Here is a 23,441-nt window from a genome sequence, read left to right on the forward strand (position 1 = left end):
GTGGGCAGCCAGGGCCCAGAGGCCCAGATCTTTGTGTCCCTCATTGGTCTTTCCCCATCTCCTCGCGGCTTCCCAGGTCAGTCAGGTGGCAGAAACCAGGACATCAGAGGAGGAAAGAGAAAGGTGATGCAGCTGTGGCAGGAGATGTACCAGCTAGGCAGACCCCTCTGGCTAGGCATTGTGGAGACCACGTCCACCAGCCTGAGTGTTGCAGAAGTAGATAGATGACAGGCAGAGGCAGATTAAGGTAGGTTGAGGCCCTGGGTGCAGAAGAAAATATTGGGCCCCTTTTAAAATAAGAGAGAGATAGGGCAAATAAAAATACATGTTAATCATATTTTTAAATAAATAAAAATTTTATGTACTATTAATGTTAAAATTGTACATATGAAACCAAACTTGGTGTCATTAGAAAAAAGTGTAAAGTTGGAGTTTTGCAGTGCCCTTCAGAATTCCGGGCCCAGGGCACGCGCCTTGTGCTCCCGCCCTTAAATCCACCTCCTGCCAATTTAAATCCGTTAAATCCTGCTAATTATTAGCAGGGAACTCCCTGCTTGAGGAATGACACACTGGATAGAACCGAGATTTGAAGAACAGGAATTCTATAGGGCACCAGCAAGAACGCGGTTCCTAAACCACTTGATTTGTCATCTGCTTCCTCTGGCTACGAGCAGGTGTCATAACCAATGGTAAGGGGATAGCCTGAGAATTGTGATGCTACTGGCAAGGAGCAGAACGTCTCTCTTCTATTAACGGCTTCTGCTTTGGGTTTCTTATGCACAGTCTGAGTTGGCCTGGAACCCAGCGGCGGCAGACATCAGTCAGGCTCCGGCAGCCCCAAGTGGGGCGGCGGAACCGCTAGAGGAGAATGTGCAGCATGGTCTGAGCCGACAGCTGCTCCGCGCTCTGGAAGGGTCTGGGTTCCAGACCGCGGGCAACACTGCCTTTGGTACCCGGCTGCTCCGCGGTTGTTTCGTGAGGCCACGAGGTTTGCATCTGCATATATTCTCTGAGAGTACAGTCTTTGATCTCCCTCTCAGCTTGGGAGAGGCAATTTCTGCAATCAGGTAGCTGGGGAATTGAGTTTAGTCAGCACTTGTCACCCCTCGGAACTGGGCGTCCTGGGACTACGAGCTCTTTGAGGGCTTGCAGGGGACTACATTTCCCAGAAGGCGCCGCGGTGATTGGAAGTTCTATCAGCCTATGGATGGGGGATATTTCTCGTGACGGAAACTGAGAAGCCAATGGTAAGAGGATAAGGGCGGTGTTTTCCGGCGCTGGCTGTCGAGCCTTGAGTCCCACCTGTGTCTCCACAGTCTTGTCACGAATCCCGCTGGGATAGACTCGGTGTGGCGTACAGTCTGGGATCCACGGTGGAGGACTCTCTCTCCTACCTGCTCCATCCCCGGCTGTGCCCTGGGGCGGTGAATGGGTCCGGGGAAGGAGACAGCGGCCGCAGCCTGCTGAGGAGCGTGGAAGGGGCTCGCCTGGCGCCCCGACGCCGTGTCTGCCGGTCCCCGCGCTCGCCTCTCAAAGCCCACGGGTCGGCTGAGCAGTGGGGAGAGGTAGATGTTGTTTTCTTTGCTGATGTCAGAATAGCAAACCTCGTATCACTTTTCTTGCTCCTCGGTGGTGGTCCCCGGGCCTTAGTATAGCTTTGTGATCCTCTGACCGCCGCACACCCGATTAGGGCCTGCAGCGTGGCGGGGGGGCGGGGAGAGAATGGGTGGTGGCCCTACTCTGGCGGTCATGTTCCTATTAATAAATCTCGTGACAAACCGGGGCTTCTCACAGTGGCACTTAGGGACAGCACCTAGCGCTGTAGGGACTTTGAGGTCACCTGTACGGGGGAGGGGGCAGGAGACAGCGTGGGAGACAGGGTTTCTGTAGCCTTGCTGGGGACTCCTTCCCCTCACTCCCGCTGCCTCCTGCAGGGGGACCCTGCTGTTGTGTTATGTAATGGATGTAGAAATAAAATTTATGCTCAAAATTCAGTACAGTTTTCACTAACTAATGACATTATTTTTGTTCGTGAAGGTTTTAAGCCAGAGAGATGAAATGTATTTCTACGGTTTTTAGGTCCTTAAAAACTCAGTACTTTATGATGGACCGATAGCAATGACTGTAAATAGGTAAATGTTTCCGTGAAAAGTGTTTGTGTCTGTATTCTAGAAGTTCTAAGTGCTTTGACTAGTGAGACAAAGATGTGAAAGAGGAAAACTTCCTCTCCCCCATCTGGTCCGTCCTGCACTGAAACACAGAATTCTTTGTAGCAGGTTCAGTGGCTGACTTGTGTTTCTTTCTGTTGGAAACTCTTTAAAGATTTTATTTATAGCCTGACCAGGCGGTGGCGCAGTGGATAGAGCATTGGACGAGGATGCCGAGGACACAGGTTGGAGACCCCGAGGTTGCCAGCTTGGGCGTGGGCTCATCTGGCTTGAGCAAAATAAAAAATGCTCACCAGCTTGGACCCAAGGTCGCTGGCTCGAGCAAGGGGTTACTCGTTCTGCTGAAGGCCCACAGTCAAGGCACATATGAGAAAGCAATCAATGAACTAAGGAGCCGCAACGAAAAACTGATGATTGATGCTTCTCATCTCTCTCTGTTCCTGTCTGTCTGTCCCTATCTATCCCTCTCTCTGACTCTCTCTTTCTGTCCCTGTAAAGAAAAATAAATAAATAAATAAACTTAAAGATTTTATTTATTGATCTTTTTTGGAGAGAGGAGAGAGAAAGGAGGGAGAGAGGGAAGAATAGGAAGCATCAACTCCCATATGTGACTTGACTAGGCAAGCCCAGAGTTTTGAACCAGCGGCCTCAGCATTCCAGGTCCACACTCTATCAACTGTGCCACCACAGGTCAGGTACTGTTGGAAACCCTTTAAAGTGGGAGATCTACCTATGTTTCTTTGTGATTCTTTGTGATTCCTACTGTCTTACAATACATTACTTAATGAATAAATTACTGATCTAACCAGTAATCTGGTCATCTCCCCCAAAATAATTTTTTCTTAATAGTGCTGTCAATTTTATTGATGTATTAATAATTGTTTTCAGCCCCCAAGGGTTTGTTTTGTGCTTATCCCCATTGAATTCCTTCCTTCCTCCTTCCTTCCTTCCTTCCTTCCTTCCTTCCTTCCTTCCTTCCTTCCTTCCTTCCTTCCTTCCTATCTTTTGTATTTTGTATTAGTTTTAAGTGTACAGTATATTGGTTAGATAATCATGTACTTAACCCCACTGAAGTTCACTTAATTTTACAGCTTATTCGTTTTCTGGGCTTTTTTTTGGATTGGTTGATTTGAGAGAGAGAGAGAGAGAGAGAGAGAGAGAGAGAGAGAGAGAGAAACATTGATTTGTTGTTCCACTTATTTATGCATTCACTGGTTGAGTCTTGTATGTGCCCTGACCAGGGATTAAACCTGTAACCTTGATGTATCGAGACCACACTCTAACCAACCAACCTACCAGGCCAAGGCCTTTTTCTTTTCTTTTCTTTTTTTCCTTTTAAAGCCTCATTTCTGATTCCATTAAACCTTGAAATAAAATGGTACTCAAGGCAGTTCCCTTTGGAGTTCTGCTTGGTCTGGCCCTTGAGGTTGACAACAAATCTGGAAGCCAGGAAAAGTCAGCTGTCCTCATAACTAATATGAGTATAATTAAGTTCATAATTGGCCCTAGCTGGTTGGTCCAGTGGATAGATCATTGTCCAGGTGCATTGAAGTCGCAAGTTGGATCCCTGGTCAGGTCACATATGAGTGCACAACTAAGTGGAGCAATGAGCTGATGCTTTTTTCTCTCTCTCTCATATCAATGGGGGGAGGGGGGAGGTCCACAATTACTAGCTTGCTGAGGAAAATGTAGTTAGATTATAAGCTTTCCAGAAATTGAGTTGATACCTGGACACTCTCTCCTTTGTTTATCTTGTCTATCATGGACAATTTGTTCCTCCAAAAGTTAGTGTGTTCAAAACAGGGTTCTGTGCATACGTTTTGGAGGCCCAAGCCTCTAATGATGGGAAGGTTGGCCAAAGGAAGGATTCTGTAAAAACAGAATAAGAAAAGCAGATTCTCTGTGACAGACCTGAGATATTGGGGGGGGGGGGGGCTTTGTTTGAATATGCTGGTGTCCTTAGTCTTTTGGTTTTCAGACCATGGTGAGAATATCCAGAGAGCTATTGATGCATACTGAGGTCTCTTGCTCTAGGACTTGATGACCCTTAATGATGTGGCTGGGGACTTCTGGGAAGAGTAGGCACTGTTTGGAGAATCCTCTTCAGGGATACCACCTAGCAGAGTTAGAAGAATGGGCTCTCAAAGGGTAAGGATGCTATTCTCCTTTAGATTTAAGGCATGTATTTTAAGTGGGCTCAGGTCTAAGTGGTCTCTAGGGATGCTTGTCTCTTGAGATCCAGATCCCTGTGAGGATAACTATTGTCTTCCTGGCAGAAAAAGGATTTCCATTTTTATGGTACCTATGGTTTGCAGATGTCTTTGATATTTATTGCCTTGTTAATATCTCACCATAACCCTTTGATGTATGTATTTATTATCGTCCCCCTTTTCCAGCTCAGGACACTGAGACTCAAAGGACCAATTCAGGTCTTTGTGGAAAATGAGGAGTATAAAAAAAGTGGGGGGAAATTGACCAGGCAGTGGCACAGTGGATAGAGCGCTGGCCTGGGATGCTGAAGACCCAGGTTCCAAACTTTGAGGTCACTGACTTGAGCATGGTCTCATCTGGCTTGAGCGTGGGATCATATACATGACCTCATGGTCATTGGCTTGAGCCCAAAGGTCTCTGGCTTGAATCCCAAGATTGCTGGCTTGGGTCCAAGGTCGTTGGCTTGAGCAAGGGATCACTCACTCTGCTGGAGCCCCCAGTCAAGGCACTTATGAGAAAACAATCAATGAATAACTATTATACCACAATGGAGAATTGATGCTTCTCATCTCTCTCCCTCCCAATCTGTTTCTTGTCCCTACCCTCTTCCCTCTCACTGGAAAAAAAAAAAAAAGTAGGAGTATGCATACACCAGTAGTATATTCTCACTGAAGACAAAGACAAGCAAAATGAAAGCACAAGTCATCCATCCTACCACTGAAGAGTTACTGTGCTTTCATATATATAATTAAAAGTATAGTATGGGCCCTGGCCGGTTGGCTCAGTGGTAGAGCGTTGGCCTGGCGTGCAGAAGTCCCGGGTTCGATTTCCGGCCAGGGCACACAGGAGAAGTGCCCATCTGCTTCTCCACCCCTCCCCCTCTCCTTCCTCTCTGTCTCTCTCTTCCCCTCCCACAGCGGAGGCTCCACTGGAGCAAAGATGGCCCGGGCGCTGGGGATGGCTCCTTGGCCTCTGCCCCAGGCGCTAGAATGGCTCTGGTCGCAACAGAGCAAGGCCCCGGATGGGCAGAGCATCGCCCCCTGGTGGGCGTGCCGGGTGGATCCGGGTCGGGCGCATGCGGGAGTCTGTCTGACTGTCTCTCCGTTTCCAGCTTCAGAAAAATACAGGAAAAAAAAAAAAAAAAGCATAGTATGTAAGCATATACAGGGGGTCCTCATTTTATGACAATCTCGACATATGACATTTTGAGTTTACAATGCTCACTCCCATAAAAACTAAAAAAATTGAGACATGAGTGGCTTATGCCATTAGCATTGTACTTAGGGACTACATGAGCAATCTAGTTTGGCTGCATGCGGTGGAAGAATACGCAGTAACGCAGGTATGAGTGAGGGAGTTGGTGCCCCCCAGTACTCTTACCTGTGCCCTTTTGGACTGTTAAAAGTGCAGTTGTTTCGTTTGTGTTAAGCTAGGGCATGTTTTGACTTACACCAAAACTCAGGTTATGTCACTGTCATAGGAATGGAACTGTGTCATAACCTGAGGGCCCTCCTATATGGATATAATTTAAAAACAAGCATATATAGATTTAGAAAATGATGCAAAAACAAAAGAAAAAATTGAGGCCATGTGGACATTCATTCTAGTTATACATTGTAGTATGAATATATTTTGCTAACAATAAATATCTTTCTATATACCACTTAAAATTACCACTTTAGGGCCCTGGCCGGTTGGCTCAGCAGTAGAGCGTCGGCCTGGCATGCGGGGGACCCGGGTTCGATTCCCAGCCAGGGCACATAGGGGAAGCGCCCATTTGCTTCTCCACCCCCCCTTCCTCTCTGTCTCTCTCTTCCCCTCCCGCAGCCAAGGCTCCATTGGAGCAAAGATGGCCTGGGCGCTGGGGATGGCTCCTTGGCCTCTGCCCCAGGTGCTGGAGTGGCTCTGGTCACAGCAGAGCGACGCCCCGGAGGGGCAGAGCATCGCCCCCTGGTGGGCAGAGCATCGCCCCTGGTGGGTGTGCTGGGTGGATCCCGGTCGGACGCGGGAGTCTGACTGTCTCCCCATTTCCAGCTTCAGAAAAATACAAAAAAAAAAAAAAAAAAAAAAAAGATAAAAAAAAATTACCACTTTAGTATTTTGTTGTATGGGTAATTTGCATTACTTTGAATTATAAATTTGACCATTTTTTACTTATAAAATGGCAGTTGTGGGACATTTAGGTCATTTCCAAATTTCACCAGTATTGTGATGAACAGCTCTTAGCTAGTTGTCTTTTTTTTTTTTCTATTAATTGAAAGAGAGAAAGAGAGAGAGAGAAAGAAGCATCAACTCATTGTTCCACTTACGTTTTTCATATACTTGTGCACCCATCGATTGCTTCTTGTATGTGCCCTGGCTGTGGTTGGAACTCATGACCTTGGTGTGCGGAAGGTGACATTCTATCCACTGATCCACTCAGCCAGGGCTGCTAATTGTCTTTTTTTAAAGTTTTGTTTCTTGAAGTATAATTAGTTAATAATTAGCTAATATGTTTGGCTTTTTTTTAGCTAATATGTTTTTTGCACAACTTTTTTTTTCCCATTTTCTTAGAATTACAAGAATTAGAATTGCTGAGTCAAACTATAGGTACATTTCTAAGATATTTGATATTTTCCCAAATGCTTTCTAGAAACATTAAATCAATTTATTTATAATTTGTCATGGCAACAATAAACTACTCAGAGACCAGATGACATGCTCCAAGGGGCCGAGGCGAGGCAATAGCCCTGGTCAGTAGACCAAAGGACTGAAGCCTCTCCCCAGCCTTACTCAGATATTTATATTAGCTAGTACGAATAACTCAGGGAAGCAGACAGCAGAAGTTTTCAGAAGTTTTCAGGGGATGAAGTAAAGTGCAAGTAACATGCTGACTCCTAATCTCTGTTCTGAGAGCCTAAACCAGGGGTCCCCAAACTACGACCCCGTGGGCCACATGCGGCCCCCTGAGGCCATTTATCCGGCCCCCGCCGCACTTCCGGAAGGGGCACCTCTTTCATTGGTGGTCAGTGAGAGGAGCACATTGACCATCTCATTAGCCAAAAGCAGGCCCATAGTTCCCATTGAAATACTGGTCAGTTTATTGATTTAAATTTACTTTTTCTTTATTTTAAATATTGTATTTGTTCCCGTTTTGTTTTTTTACTTTAAAATAAGATATGTGCAGTGTGCATAGGGATTTGTTCATAGTTTTTTTTATAGTCCGGTCCTCCAATGGTCTGAGAGACAGTGAACTGGCCCCCTGTGTAAAAAGTTTGGGGTCCCCTGGCCTAAACATTTTCTGTTACTGAATCTTATCCTGCTGTTTTGCTGTTTCCAGCACAGGGTCAGAGAGGCCCTGGACTCGCGCCTACTCAGAGGTTTCACCCTAGGGCTCCTCGTTTTCTCTGATTGTTTACCCTAACTCTCTGCAAGTCTTCACAGCATATTCCTACAATAATTTAATAGTCAGGTCTAATTAATAGTAATAGCTAACATTTGAGGACTTACCACTTACTCTTTATAACTCCATGAGGTAAGTCTTATCATTATTCCTATTTTATAGATAAAGACATAGAAACAGATAGTTTAACTTTCTTGAAGTTACACAGCTTGTAAGAGGCAGGGTTAGGATTCAAATTCAGGCAATATGACTTTTGAGTTTGCACTTTTCACCTCTATACTATATTGCCTAAATGTATCATTGTTTTAATTTTAATTTTTTTCTTTTTTTTTGTGACAGAGGGACAGATAGGGACAGACAGACAGGAAGAAGGAAAGATAAGAAGCATCAATTCTTTGTTATGGCTCCTTAGTTGCTCATTGATTGCTTTCTCATATGCGCCTGGACCAGGGGGCTACAGCAGAGCAAGTGACCCATTGCTCAAGCCAGCGACCTTGGGGCTCAAGCCAGCGACCATAGGGTCACGTCCATGATCCCACACTCAAACCAGTGACCCTGCGCTCAAGCTGGTGAGCCCATGCTTAAGATGGTGACGTCGGGCCTGACCTGTGGTGGCGCAGTGGGATAAAGCATAGATTTGGAACACTGAAGGTCGCCGGTTCAAAACCCCAGGCTTGCCTGATCAAGGCACATATGGGAGTTGATGCTTCCTGCTCTTCCCCCTTCTCTCTCTCTCTCTCTCTCCCTCTTTCCCTCTCCTCTCTGAAAATTGAATAAAGTCTTTAAAAAAAAAAAAAAAAGATGGTGACGTCGGGGTTTTGAACCTGGGTCCTCTGCATCCCAGTTCTATGCTCTATCCACTGCACCACTGCCTGGTCAGGCTTTAATTTCTTTCTTTAAAAAAAGATTTTATTTATTGGTTTTAAAGAGGAGAGAGAGGGGGTTGGAGTGAGAAGTATCAACTCAGTTGTTTCACTATAGTTGTCCATTGATTGATTGATTGTTATATGTGCTTTGAGTGGGCAAGGCCAGGGTTTTGAACTGGCAACCTCAGTGTTCCAGGTTGACACTCTATCAACTGAGCCACCATAGGCCAGGCTAATTTTAATTTATCTGGTTAATAGTAAGGTTAAAGTTTTTCCATATAATTTATAGTCTACTTTTCTTTATTTTCTCTTGTGAATTGCCTATTCATGTTTTGTGTTAGTTTTTTTCTTACAAGTGTTTGTTTTTTATTTGTTAGTTTTAATAATTTTTTTTTTTTTGCTTGGTACTCAATCATTGGCCCCAGATGGGGTTGCCAGGTGGAACCTGGTCGGGGCACATGTGGAAGTCTGCCTCAGTGTCTCCTTTCTTCTCACCTAAAAAAAAAAAAAATATATATATATATATATATACACACACACACACACACACACACACACACATACACACACATACACACACACAGATTTGAGAGGGGGGGAGGAAAGGAGAAAGAGAGAGAAACATCAATTTGTTGTTTCACTTATTTATGCATTCATTGGCTGATTCTTGTATGTGCCCTGTCTGGGGATTGAATTTATGACTGTGGCATATTGGGATGATGCTCTAACTAACCAACTGAGCTACTACCCAGTGAGAGCTGTTTGTCTTTTTCTCATGGATGTGTCCATTTCTGCTTTTTTGGGAAAATATTAAAGCCCAATATTAACTTCCTTGATTCTTTCTAAGAGTGAAGTCATGGATGCTTTGTTTCTGATAAAATTATCTCTCCACATGGTTTAGTCTTGCATCTTTAGAGATGAGTTATTGTATTTACTCTAACATTTCAATGAACCAAGTCTGATTATTTTTTTAATGGGAGGCAAAGGGCTTTTTCTCAGCCTCTTGAGGAGATCTCCCTTTTTTATCACTTTATCATGCCTGCCCTTTTATTTTTTATTTTTTTATTTTATTTATTCATTTTAGAGAGGATAAAGAAAGGGAGAGAGACAGAGAGGGAGAGAGAGAGGAGAGAGAGACAGAGAGAGAAGGTGGGGAGGAGCTGGAAGCATCAACTCCCATATGTGCCTTGACCAGGCAAGCCCAGGGTTTCGAACTGGTGACCTCAGCATTTCCAGGTTGACGCTTTATCCACTGCGCCACCACAGGTCAGGCATGGCTGCCCTTTTAATGAGACCAAACACACGTTAGAGTTTCTCTGGGTGTTCTGTTCTACCGAGGGAAGGAGGAGGGCTTAGATTTTGGCCAGGCCTTGTGTGATTGGCTCAGATTAACACCCTATGTTCATCTTCCTGTATAGGCTTTCTAGACCAAGTGTTATCTCCCAGCTGGAACAGAAAGAAGAGCCATGGGTTCTACCACTCCAAAATTTTGAGGCAAGGAAGATCCTAAGGGACAGTCACGCAGGTGAGATGTGAATGCTACTGGGTAGGAAAGAATTTGGAATGCTGCCCTAGACTTTTTTTCTTTTAAGATTTTATTTGTTGATTTTAGAGAGAGGAGAGAGAGAGAGAGAAAGGGGGAGGAGTAGGAAGCATCAATGCCTAGTTGCTTCATAGTTGCTTTTCGTATGTGCCTTGACTGGGCAAACCCAGGGTTTCTTTTTTTTTTTTTTTTCATTTTTCTGAAGCTGGAAACAGGGAGAGACAGTCAGACAGACTCCCACATGCGCCCGACCGGGATCCACCCGGCACGCCCACCAGGGGCGATGCTCTGCCCACCAGGGGGCGATGCTCTGCCCATCCTGGGCGTCGCCATGTTGCGACCAGAGCCACTCTAGCGCCTGAGGCAGAGGCCACAGAGCCATCCCCAGCGCCCGGGCCATCTTTGCTCCAATGGAGCCTTGGCTGCGGGAGGGGAAGGGAGAGACAGAGAGGAAAGCGCGGCGGAGGGGTGGAGAAGCAAATGAGCGCTTCTCCTGTGTGCCCTGGCCGGGAATCGAACCCGGGTCCTCCGCACGCTAGGCCGACGCTCTACCGCTGAGCCAACCGGCCAGGGCCAGGGTTTCAAACCGGTGACCTCAGCATTCCAGGTTGCTGCTTTATCCACTGTGCCACCACAGGTCAGGCTTTTTTTTTTTTTTTCCAAGTGAGAGAGACAAAGACAGACACAGGAAGGGAGAAAGTGAGGGAGGAAAGAGGTCAGAAACATCAGCTTGTAAGTTGTGTCACTTTAGTTTTTTTTTTTTTTTTTTTTTTTTTTACAGGGACAGAGAGAGTCAGAGAGAGGGATAGATAGGGACAGACAGACAGGAACAGAGAGAGATGAGAAGCATCAATCATCAGTCTTTCGTTGTGACACTTTAGTTGTTCATTGATTGCTTTCTCATATGTGCCTCGACCATGGGCCTTCAGCAGACCAAGTAACCCCTTGCTGGAGCCAGCGACCTTGGGTCCAAGCTGGTGAGCTTTTTACTCAAGCCAGATGAGCCCGCGCTCAAGCTGGCGACCTCAGGGTCTCGAACCTGGGTCCTCCGCATCCCAGTCCAACGATCTATCCACTGCACCACCGCCTGGTCAGGCTGTGTCACTTTAGTTTTGTTCATTGATTGCTTCTCATTCATACCTTGATACAACCTTGGGCTTCAAGCCAGTGACCTTGGGCTATAAGCCAGCAACCATGGGATAATGTTGATCTCACACTTGAGCCTATGCTCAACCAGATGAGCCTGTGCTCAAGCTGGTGACCTCAGGATTTCATGCTCTATCCACTGTGCCACCACTGGTCAGGCTGCCCTAGAACCTTTGTTCTTCCTATTAGAAGTTTAAATCTGAGTCCTTGGGCAGTCACCAAATAAAGTCTCTTTTTAAGTAAGCATTTCACTTTTGTTTTGACTTTGAAAGGAGCTGCCCAATTTTGACAATATGTATCTTACTCTTGAAGGATTTAAAGGTCACCTCAAAATTCACCTGGTCATCTTAAAATAGAAAGGGTTTAGGAATTTATGTTTTCTGTAAGTTCAATGAACTTCAATAAAATTTTATAAAGTGAAAACCAAAGTAGTCAAATTAGTTATAGTCTGTTGCAAAGACACTAATTTTAATCTTTCTTGCAGCTTTCTGATGTTCGATCCCGATAACTTTATTCTCTGTCACTTCTGTTAATCTTTCAGACTTTGAGAATCAGGTGGAAAAACTCCATCAGGAGGTTTCTGAAACAGCCGAACAATGTGGCCCATCCCCAGAAAGGGCCAGTAAAGACATTTCTTATACTCCTAGCTGGGGAGGAAGCTGGGAGAGGGCCCTGGAATTAGAAGAACATGGAACCCTTCCAGGAGAGGGCCATCAGGAGCCCTTTTCAGAGAGTGAAGAGTTAAACAAGCTCCTTGATGGATATGTAGGAAAGAAGTCTGTGTGTGCAGAATGTGGAAAAAGCTTTAACCAGAGCTCCTATCTCATAAGACACCTAAGAACCCATACGGGCGAGAGGCCTTTCAAATGCATCAAGTGTGGGAAAGGCTTCAAACAGAGTTCAGACCTCGTCACCCATTGCAGAACACACACAGGAGAGAAACCTTACCAGTGCAATGGATGTGAGAAAAAATTCAGCGACAGCTCCACCCTCATCAAACATCAGAGAACCCACACAGGTGAGAGGCCCTACGAATGCCCAGAGTGTGGGAAGACTTTTGGGCGGAAGCCACACCTCATAATGCACCAAAGGACCCACACAGGAGAGAAGCCCTACACGTGCCTCGAATGTCATAAAAGCTTTAGTCGAAGCTCAAATTTCATCACCCACCAGAGGATCCACACAGGAGTGAAGCCTTACAGGTGTAATGACTGTGGGGAAAGTTTTAGCCAAAGCTCAGATTTGATTAAGCACCAACGAACTCACACAGGAGAACGGCCCTTTAAATGCCCGAAGTGTGGGAAGGGCTTTCGAGATAGTTCTCATTTTGTAGCTCACATGAGTACTCACTCAGGAGAAAGGCCCTTCGCTTGTCCTTACTGTCACAAAAGTTTCAGTCAGAGCTCACATCTGGTCACGCACGAGAGAACACACACAGGGGAGAGGCCTTTTAAGTGTGACAACTGTGGAAAAGGGTTTGCTGACAGCTCTGCCCTCATTAAACACCAGCGGATCCACACAGGAGAAAGACCCTATCATTGTGGCCAGTGTGGGAAGAGCTTCAATCAGAGTTCCCACTTCATGACCCATCAGCGAATCCACTTAGGAGACAGACCCTATCGATGTCCTGAGTGTGGCAAAACCTTCAACCAGCGTTCCCATTTCATGACACACCAAAGAACACACACAGGAGAAAAACCTTTTCACTGTAGTAAATGCGACAAGAGCTTCCGTCAGAAAGCACATCTTTTATGCCATCAAAACACTCATTTGATTTAGGAAATAATCCAGTGGTGCTACGGTTCCCTTCTAAATTTCCATTGCTACAGTCTTTTTCTTTCTTAATTTTTAAAAAATATTTATTTTAGAGAGAGGAAAGGAGAGAGCAGTAGAGAAACAGGAACATTGATCTGTTCCTGTATGCTCCCTGACTTGGGGTTGAACTGGCAACCTCTGAGCTTTGGGACGATGCTCTGACCAACCGAGCTGTCTGGCCAGGGTGGTATAGTCTTCAAGTATCCCAAATAGAGAGAACCTGAACCTGGGCATCAGTGGTTCAAATTGGTCCCTGATCTGTTCCTTCTCTTCCTTTTTCCCCATGTTTTAATGGTGAGGATACATCTATAGGATCCAAATAACGTTTGCAATACAAAAGACATTCCTTCACTGTTTTTGATTGACTCTTAGAGAAATGTGAGGGTTTTGTGTGTGTGTGTGTGTGTGTTTGTATTTTTCTGAAGTGAGAAGTGGGGAGGTAGAGAGACAGACTCCCGCATGCGCCCAACCAGCATGCCCACTAGGGGGCGATGCTCTGCCCATCTGGGGTGTTGCTCTGTTGCAGCCGGAGCCATTCTAGTGCCTAAGGCAAAAACCATGGAGCTATCCTCAGCACCCAGGCCAACTTTGCTCCAATGGAGCCTTGGCTGTGGGAGGGAAAGAGAGATGTAGAGAGAAATGAGAGGGGAAGGGTGGAGAAGCAGATAGTCATTTCTTCTGTGGCCCTGGCTGGGAATTGAACTTGGACCTTCCACACGCCAGGCTGATGCTCTCCCACTGAGTCAACGGCCAGGGCTGAGAAATATGAGTTTAGTAGTTGGTGCCTGGTTACTGGAAGAGAAATATATAAGATACCGTATTTCCGCATGTATAAGATGCTCCCATGTATAAGACGCACCTTAATTTTGGGGCTCAAAATTTGAAAAAATATGTATTATATAAAGTTATTGAACTCAAGTTTTATTCATCATAAAATTCATACAACTCCTCATCACTGTCAAAACTCCCATCCATTAGTTTGTCCTCCTCTGTGTCTGATGATGAATCACTGTCTTCAACAATGAGTGCAAAAACAAGCGCCGAAAAGTGGGAAAAGCAAGTGAAAAAACTACAACCACCGTATAAGACGCACCCAGTTTTCAGACCCCAAATTTTTCGAAAAAAAATGCATCTTATACATAGGAAATATGCTAAATGTGACCTGGAGATCTCCTGTAAACCACCTGGTACAATGACGGGCACAAAGTAGGTGCTCAGTAACAAAATGGTCACCTTATCACTATAATGATCTATATTTGAGATCTTACATGAAGCCCTCAGTATAGTACCTGTTCCTTAAAAGACACTCCATACAAAGCTGGTTGCTTATTCTCAGCCTTATCACTCAGTAAGGGGTTTATTAGCGCAGCCCTGCAAGCCAAGAACTTGCAAGAAATTAGGTTGGCACTAGAAGGTCTCGGGTGTGAGCACACAGTTTTAATGAAACAACACTCCCACCCCAGTGCTATGCAGGCATTAGTCACCAAATGTCTCATTGCCGTGACAAGGCAGAATTACCATAGAGGATGTTTGCGGTCTTGTGACTAAGAGGCTGAAAGAATTTCAGAAGCTTTTTGTACAGCATTGTCTGAAGAGCTCCCATTGGGGGTTTGCTGCGATCTGAGGCATAGGAAATCTCCAGTGACGAGCAAGCCAGAGGGACCTGGAAGAGGACTGTCACTTTACAGAAGCGAAATAATATATATTACAGGATCCTTCCTGGCATTCAGCTGCAGGAAACAGCTCCTGCTTTCTTATTTGCTGGGTCATTTGCCTTTTAGTTTTAAGTTAATGCAACTCTGATCCTTTTTGGGTCATTCAGTTTATGCACTGGTACATTCCTATGTTTAATTAAAAATGCATTGAGGGAGGGCATGTGTTACAAAGAAAACACTGACTTCACTGAGAAGGCGAGCTCTTGGAGCCCTGGCCCTGACACTTAACTGGCCGGACTTCCACCTTCTCTCAGGCCCCACCTTACTACCTCACAAGGTTGTTGTGAGGGTCTAACACACACGTGCGCGCGCACACACACACGTGCATGCACAAGCGCATGTATGCACGCACGCACGTGAGCAACTTGTTGTTAAACTATAAAGTGTAACCTCTCTAAAGTTTAATGTGACAGTATTATCGCTAACATCTTTTCTCCAAGGAACTCTGGATGTCTCATTTTCTCTCATAATGAGGGACTTCTTATTTTTACCCATTGAAAACCTAAGGCCTGAAAATGCCAAATGACTTGTTATGGGTCACGTGGTTACAGAAGAGCCAGACTCTGACTGCAGGTGTCCTTGGCAGCAACGAGGAACAGGCCAGCAGTGGGATTTGTCTCTGAGACACTACAGGACTGGAGGACTCACGTTATACCCATCAAACCACTCTGAATTGGGAAATGATGGAGGCTTGTAGCCTGAGTACTTAGGAACTTTACAGGATCCTGGGCTGGGGTCCTTGATCCTCAAGGAGTAGGAGTGCCAGGTAAGGACAGATGCAGGGGTGGAAGGGGTGAAGGAGGATATTGCATGTTTAACAATCTAGAGAGAAAAGAGGCTGCCTGATGGTCTTTTCCTTTCAAGCCTGCCTGTGTTAATACACACTGAGTGATTACATCAGCCTCGGAACACTAGTTTGTTCCCTTCCTTTATATGGAATGCCATTTAAGGGCTTTAGCTCCGCGGAGACAGAACTTGTTGGTAAACCCAAGCTCTTTCTTTGACAGAGAAATTAGATAATTGACCAGGGGGAAAAAAATCTGGTTTAATCCATTGCAGTGGTCCACAACATGTGAGCCCAGACCAGTATCATTAGCAGCTGGGAACATGTTAGAAATGCGAATTCTAAGTCCTTAACCCAGACCTACTGAATCAGAAACTCCAGGGGTGCTTTCTCTCTGGGGCTGGAAGTGTTTTGGCCAGGAGTAAGATGTGGAATGAGCCCATGCAGAATTGAGTACGATATCCCTTAGAGGAGAAATTCTGAGAATTTTGTACTGGATTAATGTAACATGTCCTGGAAGAGTGTCCTGCAAGAGGAAGTCAGAGGACATTGAGGGTCACAAAAGCTACATTATTAGCACCAGCAGGCATAACCCTAAACCCAGCTAAAAATGTGATGTGTGCTCATTGTCTGTGAGTGAGCCTAGATTTAGGAGGGAGAATGTGGCAGTGGCGCAGAACGGGGGGCAGAAGAAAGAGCTTCTAGTCTCGGTGCAGTTACTCACGAGGCAGCTATCTTTGGCCAGGCCAGTTGATCACTCTAAACTTCAGTCTGTTAATTGAGAAAAAGATCCCTTTATCCTTACCACTTTAAAATGTGGGTCTCTCACCCTGGCCAAGTAGACCAGTTGCTTAAGGTGTCATGCTGATGTGCCAAGGTTATGGGTTCAATCCTAGGTCAGGACACATACAAGAATAGACCAAACAGCCATACTACCCTGAATGCGCCTGATCTTGTCTGATCTCTGAAAAATAGACCAAGACATAAGTTGAGCAACAGATCGATGTTTATCTTGTCTCTTAAAAAAAAAAAAAGGGAGCTCGCCTGACCAGGTGGTGGTGCAGTGGATAGAGCGTCGGACTGGGATGTGGAAGACCCAGGTTCGAGACCCCAAAGTTGCCAGCTTGAACGCGGGCTCATCTGGTTTGAGCAAGGTTCACCAGCTTGGACCCAATGTCGCTGGCTCGAGCAAGGGGTCACTCTGTCTGCTGTAGCCCCCCAGTCAAGGCACATATGAGAAATCAATCAATGAACAACTAAGGAACTACAACGAAGAATTGGTGTTTCTCATCTGTCTACCTTCCTGTGTGTCTGTCCCTCTCTCTGACTCTGTCTCTGCCACACACAAAAAAAAAGCAATAAAGAAAATAAAAGAGAAAGAACTGGTCTTTTTTTTTTTTAAAGGGAGCTCTCACAGACTCCAGCACTGTCCAACATAGCAAGCAGGCTCTAACACATGTGCACCTTCACTCTCAGAGAGGTAAAAGCTGGTGGTCTAGAGCTTGACACCTCTCCCTCTTCCACTCCTCAGCCCTTCCCCAGGTTCTTAGAGGAGAGGAGAAACCTTTACCACCTAGTACCTGCCAACAGAATTAGCACATTACCTCCAACCCAAGACTCCAGGCTCCATCCCCTCCTATCCCGACTTCCTAACAGTACTTAACAGACACAGGCCACCAGGTTGTAACATATATTAAGTCTTTTTTTTTTTTTTTTTTTTGACAGAGACAGAGAGTCAGATAGGGACAGACAGACAGGAAGGGAGAGAGATGAGAAGCATCAATTCTTCATTGCAGCTCCTTAGTTGTTCAGTGATTGCTTTCTCATATGTGTCTTGCCTGAGGGGCTCCAGCTGAGACAGTGACCCCTTGCTCAAGCCAGCGACCTTGGGCTCAACCCAGCGACCATGAGGTCATGTCTGTGATATCAACACTCAAGCTGGTGACCCCACACTTAAACTGGATGAGCCTGAGCTCAAGCCAACGACCTTGGAGTTTCAAACCTGGGTCTTCAGTGTCTCAGACCAGCGCTCTATCTGCTGCACCACCACCAGGTCAGGCCTCTTCCCTTCCCCTTTTTGTCAAACTTCCACTAATATGTAGTTATTCTCAGGGCTGTCATATCTAGGCTCTTTTACTAGTGTGCCTCTAGATCTTGGCTCTCAAGGGTCTCCTAATTTCCCATCTAAAGGTCTTTTCTCTTTCTCAAATCAATGGAAATATTAAAAAAAAAAACAAAAAGGTTTTAAATGGTACATGATTAGGTATGGGTGCTAGAGGACAGTGGTCATTAAAGGTCTCTTGTTAGTCTTCCTGTTCAATAGCTAGTTACTTATTATTGATTGATTTTAGAGAAAGAGGAAGGGAGAGAGAGAGAGAAAGAGAGAGAGAGACAGAAACATTGATCTGTTCCTGTATGTGTCCCGACTGGCAACCTTTGTGAATCTGGATGATGCTCTAACCAACCAAGCTCTCAGGCCAGGGTGCTGTTTACTTTTTAGTCTTACTTACACATGCTTCTTGAAATTCTCTTTTCTCTTGATGGATATAAGATGTTTCTCCTTATTTCTGGCTACTCCTTGTCAAGTATCTTCCCTGTTCCTCTTCTTCCCGTTAGATGCGCCACACCTCACCTCCCTCCCCCTCATCATTCTGACCCTTGACACTCTTCTTTTTTTCCCCTGCATACTAATCTTATGACTTCAACCATCATCTCTTAAAACATAGTTCTAGCTCAACCTCTCCCCTGAATCTCATACCTACCAATCCAGCTGCTTCATGGACCCTCCCCAGGGAAGACCTGCTGCTTGACAAATCCAGAATCTCTGGCTCTGGCCGGTTGGCTCAGTGGTAAAGTTTCAGCCTGGCATGTGGATATCCCAGGTTTGATTCCCAGTCAGGGCACACAGGAGAAGTAACCATCTGCTTCTCCACCCTTTCTCTTTCCCCTCCTTCTTCTCTATCTCTCTCTCCTCTCCTCCTGCAGCCATAGCTCAATCAGTTCCAACATTTTGGCCCTGGGCTCTGAGGATGGCTCTGTTGAGCCTGTGCCTCAGGCACTAAAAATGGCTTGGTTGCAAGCATGGCCCCAGATGGAGGTTGCTGGCTGGATGCCAGTTGGGGCATATATGGGAGTCTGTTGCTCTCTCCCCACCTTTCACTTGGAAAAGGAGCACTCTCCCTCTCCCCAAAATTCAGAATCTCCAAATTATAGCATCTCCTTCTAGAGCACCTTTCCTGACTTTCTTATTTACCATCGACTCCAATGTTCTCTTACATACCCTCACCAGAAACCTCCTGGTCAGCTCTGATTTCTCTTCCTCCATTGTTTCCCGTGTTCTTATGGTGCCAAGTCACATAGGCCTCTGCCTCTACACCCTCTCTTTCTCTTTTCTTTTTTAAATTGTAAAGTCACCAGTTAAAAAAAAGAAAAAGATGTGCCCAAAGTAAAAAATTTGAAAATGCCATGTCTCTTTCTCATTCCTCGCCCCCTCCGCTCCCCAAACCTCAGCTCTGTAGCAGCCTGGCATGCCAAGGCTGATGTTACTCCTCTTTCCATACCCACTGCCATCATCTGAGCTAAGGGGATGGTTTTCCATCTTGTCTTTTTTTTTTAGTTCAACAATTATTTTTTTTTTTTACAGAGACAGAGAGAGAGTCAGAGAGGGATAGACAGGGACAGACAGACTGGAACAGAGAGATGAGAAGCATCAATCATTAGTTTTTCATTGTGCATTGCGACACTTTAGTTATTCATTGATTGCTTTCTCATATGTGCCTTCACCGTGGGCCTTCAGCAAACCGAGTAACCCCTTGCTCAAGCCTTGGGTCCAAGCTTTGCTCAAACCAGATGAACCCACACTCAAGCTGGTGACCTCGGGGTCTCGAACCTGGGTCCTCGGCATCCCAGTCCGATGCGCTATCCACTGCGCCACCACCTGGTCAGACAACAAATATTTTCTAAGTGCCTACTACACACCAAGTTCTACATCAGACCCTGGAGGTACAAAGACAAATATGACAGTAAAACAAGTCCACACTTAAGACCTGTTGGAGCCCTGGCCAGGTAGCTCAGTTGGTTAGAGTATCATCCCAATATGCCAAGGTTGCAGACTTGATCCCGAGTCAGGGTATATACAAAAATCTACCAATGAATGCATAAGTGGGGGAAAAAAGACCGTTTAGACTTTGGGCAAGTTACTTACCCTCTTTGAGCTTTATTTCCTTATTTTTAAAATGAGTATAATCTCAGTACCTTCTTCATGGGGTTGGATTAATACTTCTTCATGAGGATTAATGAGATGTAATGAGGTCATGCCTATAACACTTTGTATATTGTATCTGCTTCATAAATGTCAATGACAATGATAATAATGATAATGTTTGTCTCAAAAGAGTTTTGAAGACTAGGGATTATCTAGGTGTAGAAAGATGGAAAATATTTTCAAAGATAAAATAGTTTAATTGAAGACAAGCAGCTTAACTGAAATTAGAAGGCCGAGGTAGAGTTCAGAGACAGAGAGGTTACAACTTGGACATTGTCTTCTATGAATATTTCTCAAAATGTGAGCCAAGGGCCATCTGCATTAATTTTTTTTATATATATAGGGCAGAGAGAGCATCAGAGAGAGGGATAGACAGGGACAGACAGACAGGAACTGAGAGAGATGAGAAGCATCAATCATCAGTTTTTCATTGCGACACCTTAGTTGTTCACTGATTGCTTTCTTATATGTGCCTTGACCGTGGGCCTTCAGCAGACCAAGTATCCCATTGCTCTAGACAGCGACCTTGGGTCCAAGCTGGTAAGCTTTTTGCTCAAGCCAGATGAGCCCGCGCTCAAGCTGGCGACCTCAGGGTCTTGACCCTGGGTCCTCCACATCCCAGTCCAATTCTCTATCCACTGCACCACCTCCTGGTCAGGCCATCTGCATTAATTTTACCTGGGGTGCTTGTCCAAAATGCAGATTTAGTGACTCCACCTCTGGACAAGTTGGTAAATTCACATAGTGGAATAATATATGCCAGGGAAATTAACAAACTTCAGTTATACCAACACAAATAAGCCTCAAAAATTTAAGACTGAAGGCTCTGACCCATTAGCTCAGTCAGTTTACAGCAGTAGTAGTCAACCTGGTCCCTACCGCCCACTAGTGGGCATTCCAGTTTTCATGGTGAGCGGTAGCAGAGCAACCCAAGTATAAATAAAAAGATAGATTTAAATATAGTAAGTTGTTTTATAAAGATTTATTTTGCCAAACTTAGCGAAAATCTGACATAAAGTACTTGGTAAGTAATTATTATTATATGCTTTAACTTGCTGTAACTCTGCTTTATAAATTTTTACTTCCCTACTTTATAAATCACCATTACTGTGGAACCAGTGGGCAGTTAGAAATTTTTACTACTAACAGAGATACAAAAGTGGGCGGTAGGTATAAAAAGGTTGACTACCCCTCATTTACAGCATCATCCCAAAAGGACAAGGTTGAGGGTTTGATCCCCGGTGAGGGCACACATGGGAAGCAACCAACAAATACACAACTAAGTGGAACAACAAATGAATGCTTCCATTCTCCCTCCCCTCTCTCTCTTCCTCTCTCTTCTCTAAAAAAGCAATCAATAAATTAAAAAAAAAAAAAAGTCCTGGCTGGATAGCTCAGTTGGTTGGAGCATCATCCCAAAGCGCAAAGATTGCCAATTCAATCCCTGATCAAGGCACATACAGGAACAGCTCTATGTTTCTGTCCCTGACTCTCTCTCCCTGCCTCTCTCAAAAATTAAAAAAAAAAAAATTAATACCAAGTGCAAAAAATAAGACAGGAAAACACTTATAGTAAGGATCGAAATACAATAAAGATAAGAACAGCCAGCCCTGGCTGGATAGCTCAGTTGGGTGGAGCAACATCCTGAAGTGCAGAGGTTGCAGGTTCAATCCCCTGGTCAGGGCACGTACAGAAACAGACCAATGTTCCTGTCTCTCTCCCTCCCTTCCTCTCTTTTTGTTTTTATAAATAAATTTTTATTAATTTTAATGGGGTGACATCAATAAATCAGGGTACATATATTTAAAGAAAACATGTCCAGATTATCCCTTCCTCTCTTGCTAAAATCAACTAAAAAAAAAAAAGATAAAAACAGGCAAAACCAAACACTATATTGCTTAACAGTAAAAACCTATTCACAAACTATCAATAATAAAAACAGTGGATTTATCAAAGTCAGGAGAGAGGTTAACTGAAATGAGGAAGGAGAATGCTAAGTTTCTATTTCTTAACCTAGGTGCTAAGTATACAGCTGGTTTTTTAAAAAATTATTCTTTAAAATTAATTTGCATTATTTATATACTTTTTCTTTACAAGATATTTTACAAGAAAAAAGGAAAAAAGAACACTCTTCCAGAGATTCACCTTTTCCTCTGAAATCTCATAAAGTTGAGTTATACAAAGAAAACAAAAAAAGGACAATCGAAGTGTCTGAGCCTGAACAGACACCCAGCCTATCCCTCCCATTCTTTCTGAATCACATTTTCTCAATTTTCTTTAAGCTAAAAAACAAACCTTCCACAATTGGACTTTGGGTGATGGGAATGCAGCATAATCAAATGTCGAAATAACCTAGAAAAAAAAACACCTAGAGATGTTTTCTCTGAACATATGTACCTTGATTTATCAATGTCACCCCATTAAAATTAATTAAAAAGAAAAAAAAAGGAGAGAAAGAACATGAAGTTTTTTTCTTTAATGTATTGAAAAGACTCGAAGGAAACGCATTAAAATGCTAGTGGTCGGAAGAAAAACAAACAAACAAACCTTCCCTTCATGTAGTACAAATGAATGTCTGGAAAATTATAGGCCCACGCTTATTTATTTTATTTTAGTTTTTTTATTCAGTGAGAAGAGGGGAGGCAGAGACAGATTTCCACATGCTCCCCAACCAGGATTCACTGGTAAGTCCACTAGGGGGGCAATGCTCTGCCCATCTGGGATGCTGCTTTGTTGCTCAGCAACCGAGCTCTTCTTAGAGCCTGAGGCAGAGGCCATGGAGCCATCTTCAGCGCCTGGGGCCAACTTGCTTCAATTGAGCTATGGCTGCAGGAAGGGAAGAGAGAGAGAGAGAGAGAAGTGAAAAGGGGAGAGGTAGAGAAGCAGAAAGTCGCTTTTGTGTGCCTTGACCAAGAATCAAACCTGGGACATCACATGCCAGGCTGGCACTCTACCACTGAGCCAACTGGCCAGGGCCAGCCCACTGTTCTATAATTAGCCAAACTTGGACCTCCTGTCTGAACGCAGGATGCCCAGCTATATCAATAATGCTCTTGTGAACACCTTTTTTATTTCCTCCCAGAAAACAATGTTTCCACAGTTTAGGTTACTTCTACAAGGTGTGAACATTTTTACAAATCTTGTTACTTGCTACTAAATCATTTTCTGAGCAAAGTGTACCTATTTACAGTGCTATCAGCATTAAATAACCACTAGTTTCACCCACATCCCCATCCATGAAAAAGTTTTGCTAATTTAAGAGATGGCATTTTTAGATTTTGTATTCATTTGCATTTCTTTTGTTAACAGTGAAGTTGAACATTTTTGCTTTATTTTTTTGCTAGAGCTTTTTTTTTTTTTTTTTCTTTACAGAGACAGAGAGAGAGTCAGAGAGAGGGATAGACAGGGACAGACAGACAGGAACGGAGAGATGAGAAGCATCAATCATTAGTTTTTCATTGCGACACCTTAGTTGTTCACTGATTGCCTTCTCATATGTGCCTTGACCGCAAGCCTTCAGCAGATGGAGTAACCCCTTGCTCGAGCC

At 44.5% G+C, this 23,441-nt stretch overlaps 1 protein-coding gene across 3 annotated transcripts; it reads left to right on the top strand.

Annotated features, from left to right (window-relative positions):
• Positions 1 to 1,307: 1,307 nt before the first annotated feature.
• On the top strand, positions 1,308 to 22,578 carry ZNF774 (zinc finger protein 774). 3 transcript variants are annotated; one of them, XR_010726500.1, is made up of 5 exons: positions 1,308 to 1,565; positions 4,203 to 4,316; positions 10,046 to 10,152; positions 11,858 to 15,612; positions 22,510 to 22,578. XR_010726500.1 is itself a non-coding variant. In XM_066238190.1 (5 exons), the coding sequence occupies exons 3-5, from the start codon at positions 4,219 to 4,221 to the stop codon at positions 13,093 to 13,095; spliced, it is 1,443 nt and encodes a 480-aa protein (XP_066094287.1). In that variant the 5' UTR covers positions 1,308 to 1,565; positions 2,038 to 2,132; positions 4,203 to 4,218; the 3' UTR covers positions 13,096 to 17,145. The 3 variants fall into 3 exon arrangements, 2 of the variants coding, with proteins under 2 accessions (XP_066094287.1, XP_066094286.1); XM_066238190.1 differs by lacking the exon at positions 22,510 to 22,578 and adding an exon at positions 2,038 to 2,132 and having other exon boundaries at positions 11,858 to 17,145; XM_066238189.1 differs by lacking the exon at positions 22,510 to 22,578 and having other exon boundaries at positions 11,858 to 17,145.
• Positions 22,579 to 23,441: the final 863 nt, after the last annotated feature.

The sequence above is a fragment of the Saccopteryx bilineata genome, chromosome 7 (genome assembly GCF_036850765.1).
Source record: "Saccopteryx bilineata isolate mSacBil1 chromosome 7, mSacBil1_pri_phased_curated, whole genome shotgun sequence".
Classification (NCBI taxonomy): Eukaryota; Metazoa; Chordata; class Mammalia; order Chiroptera; family Emballonuridae; genus Saccopteryx; species Saccopteryx bilineata.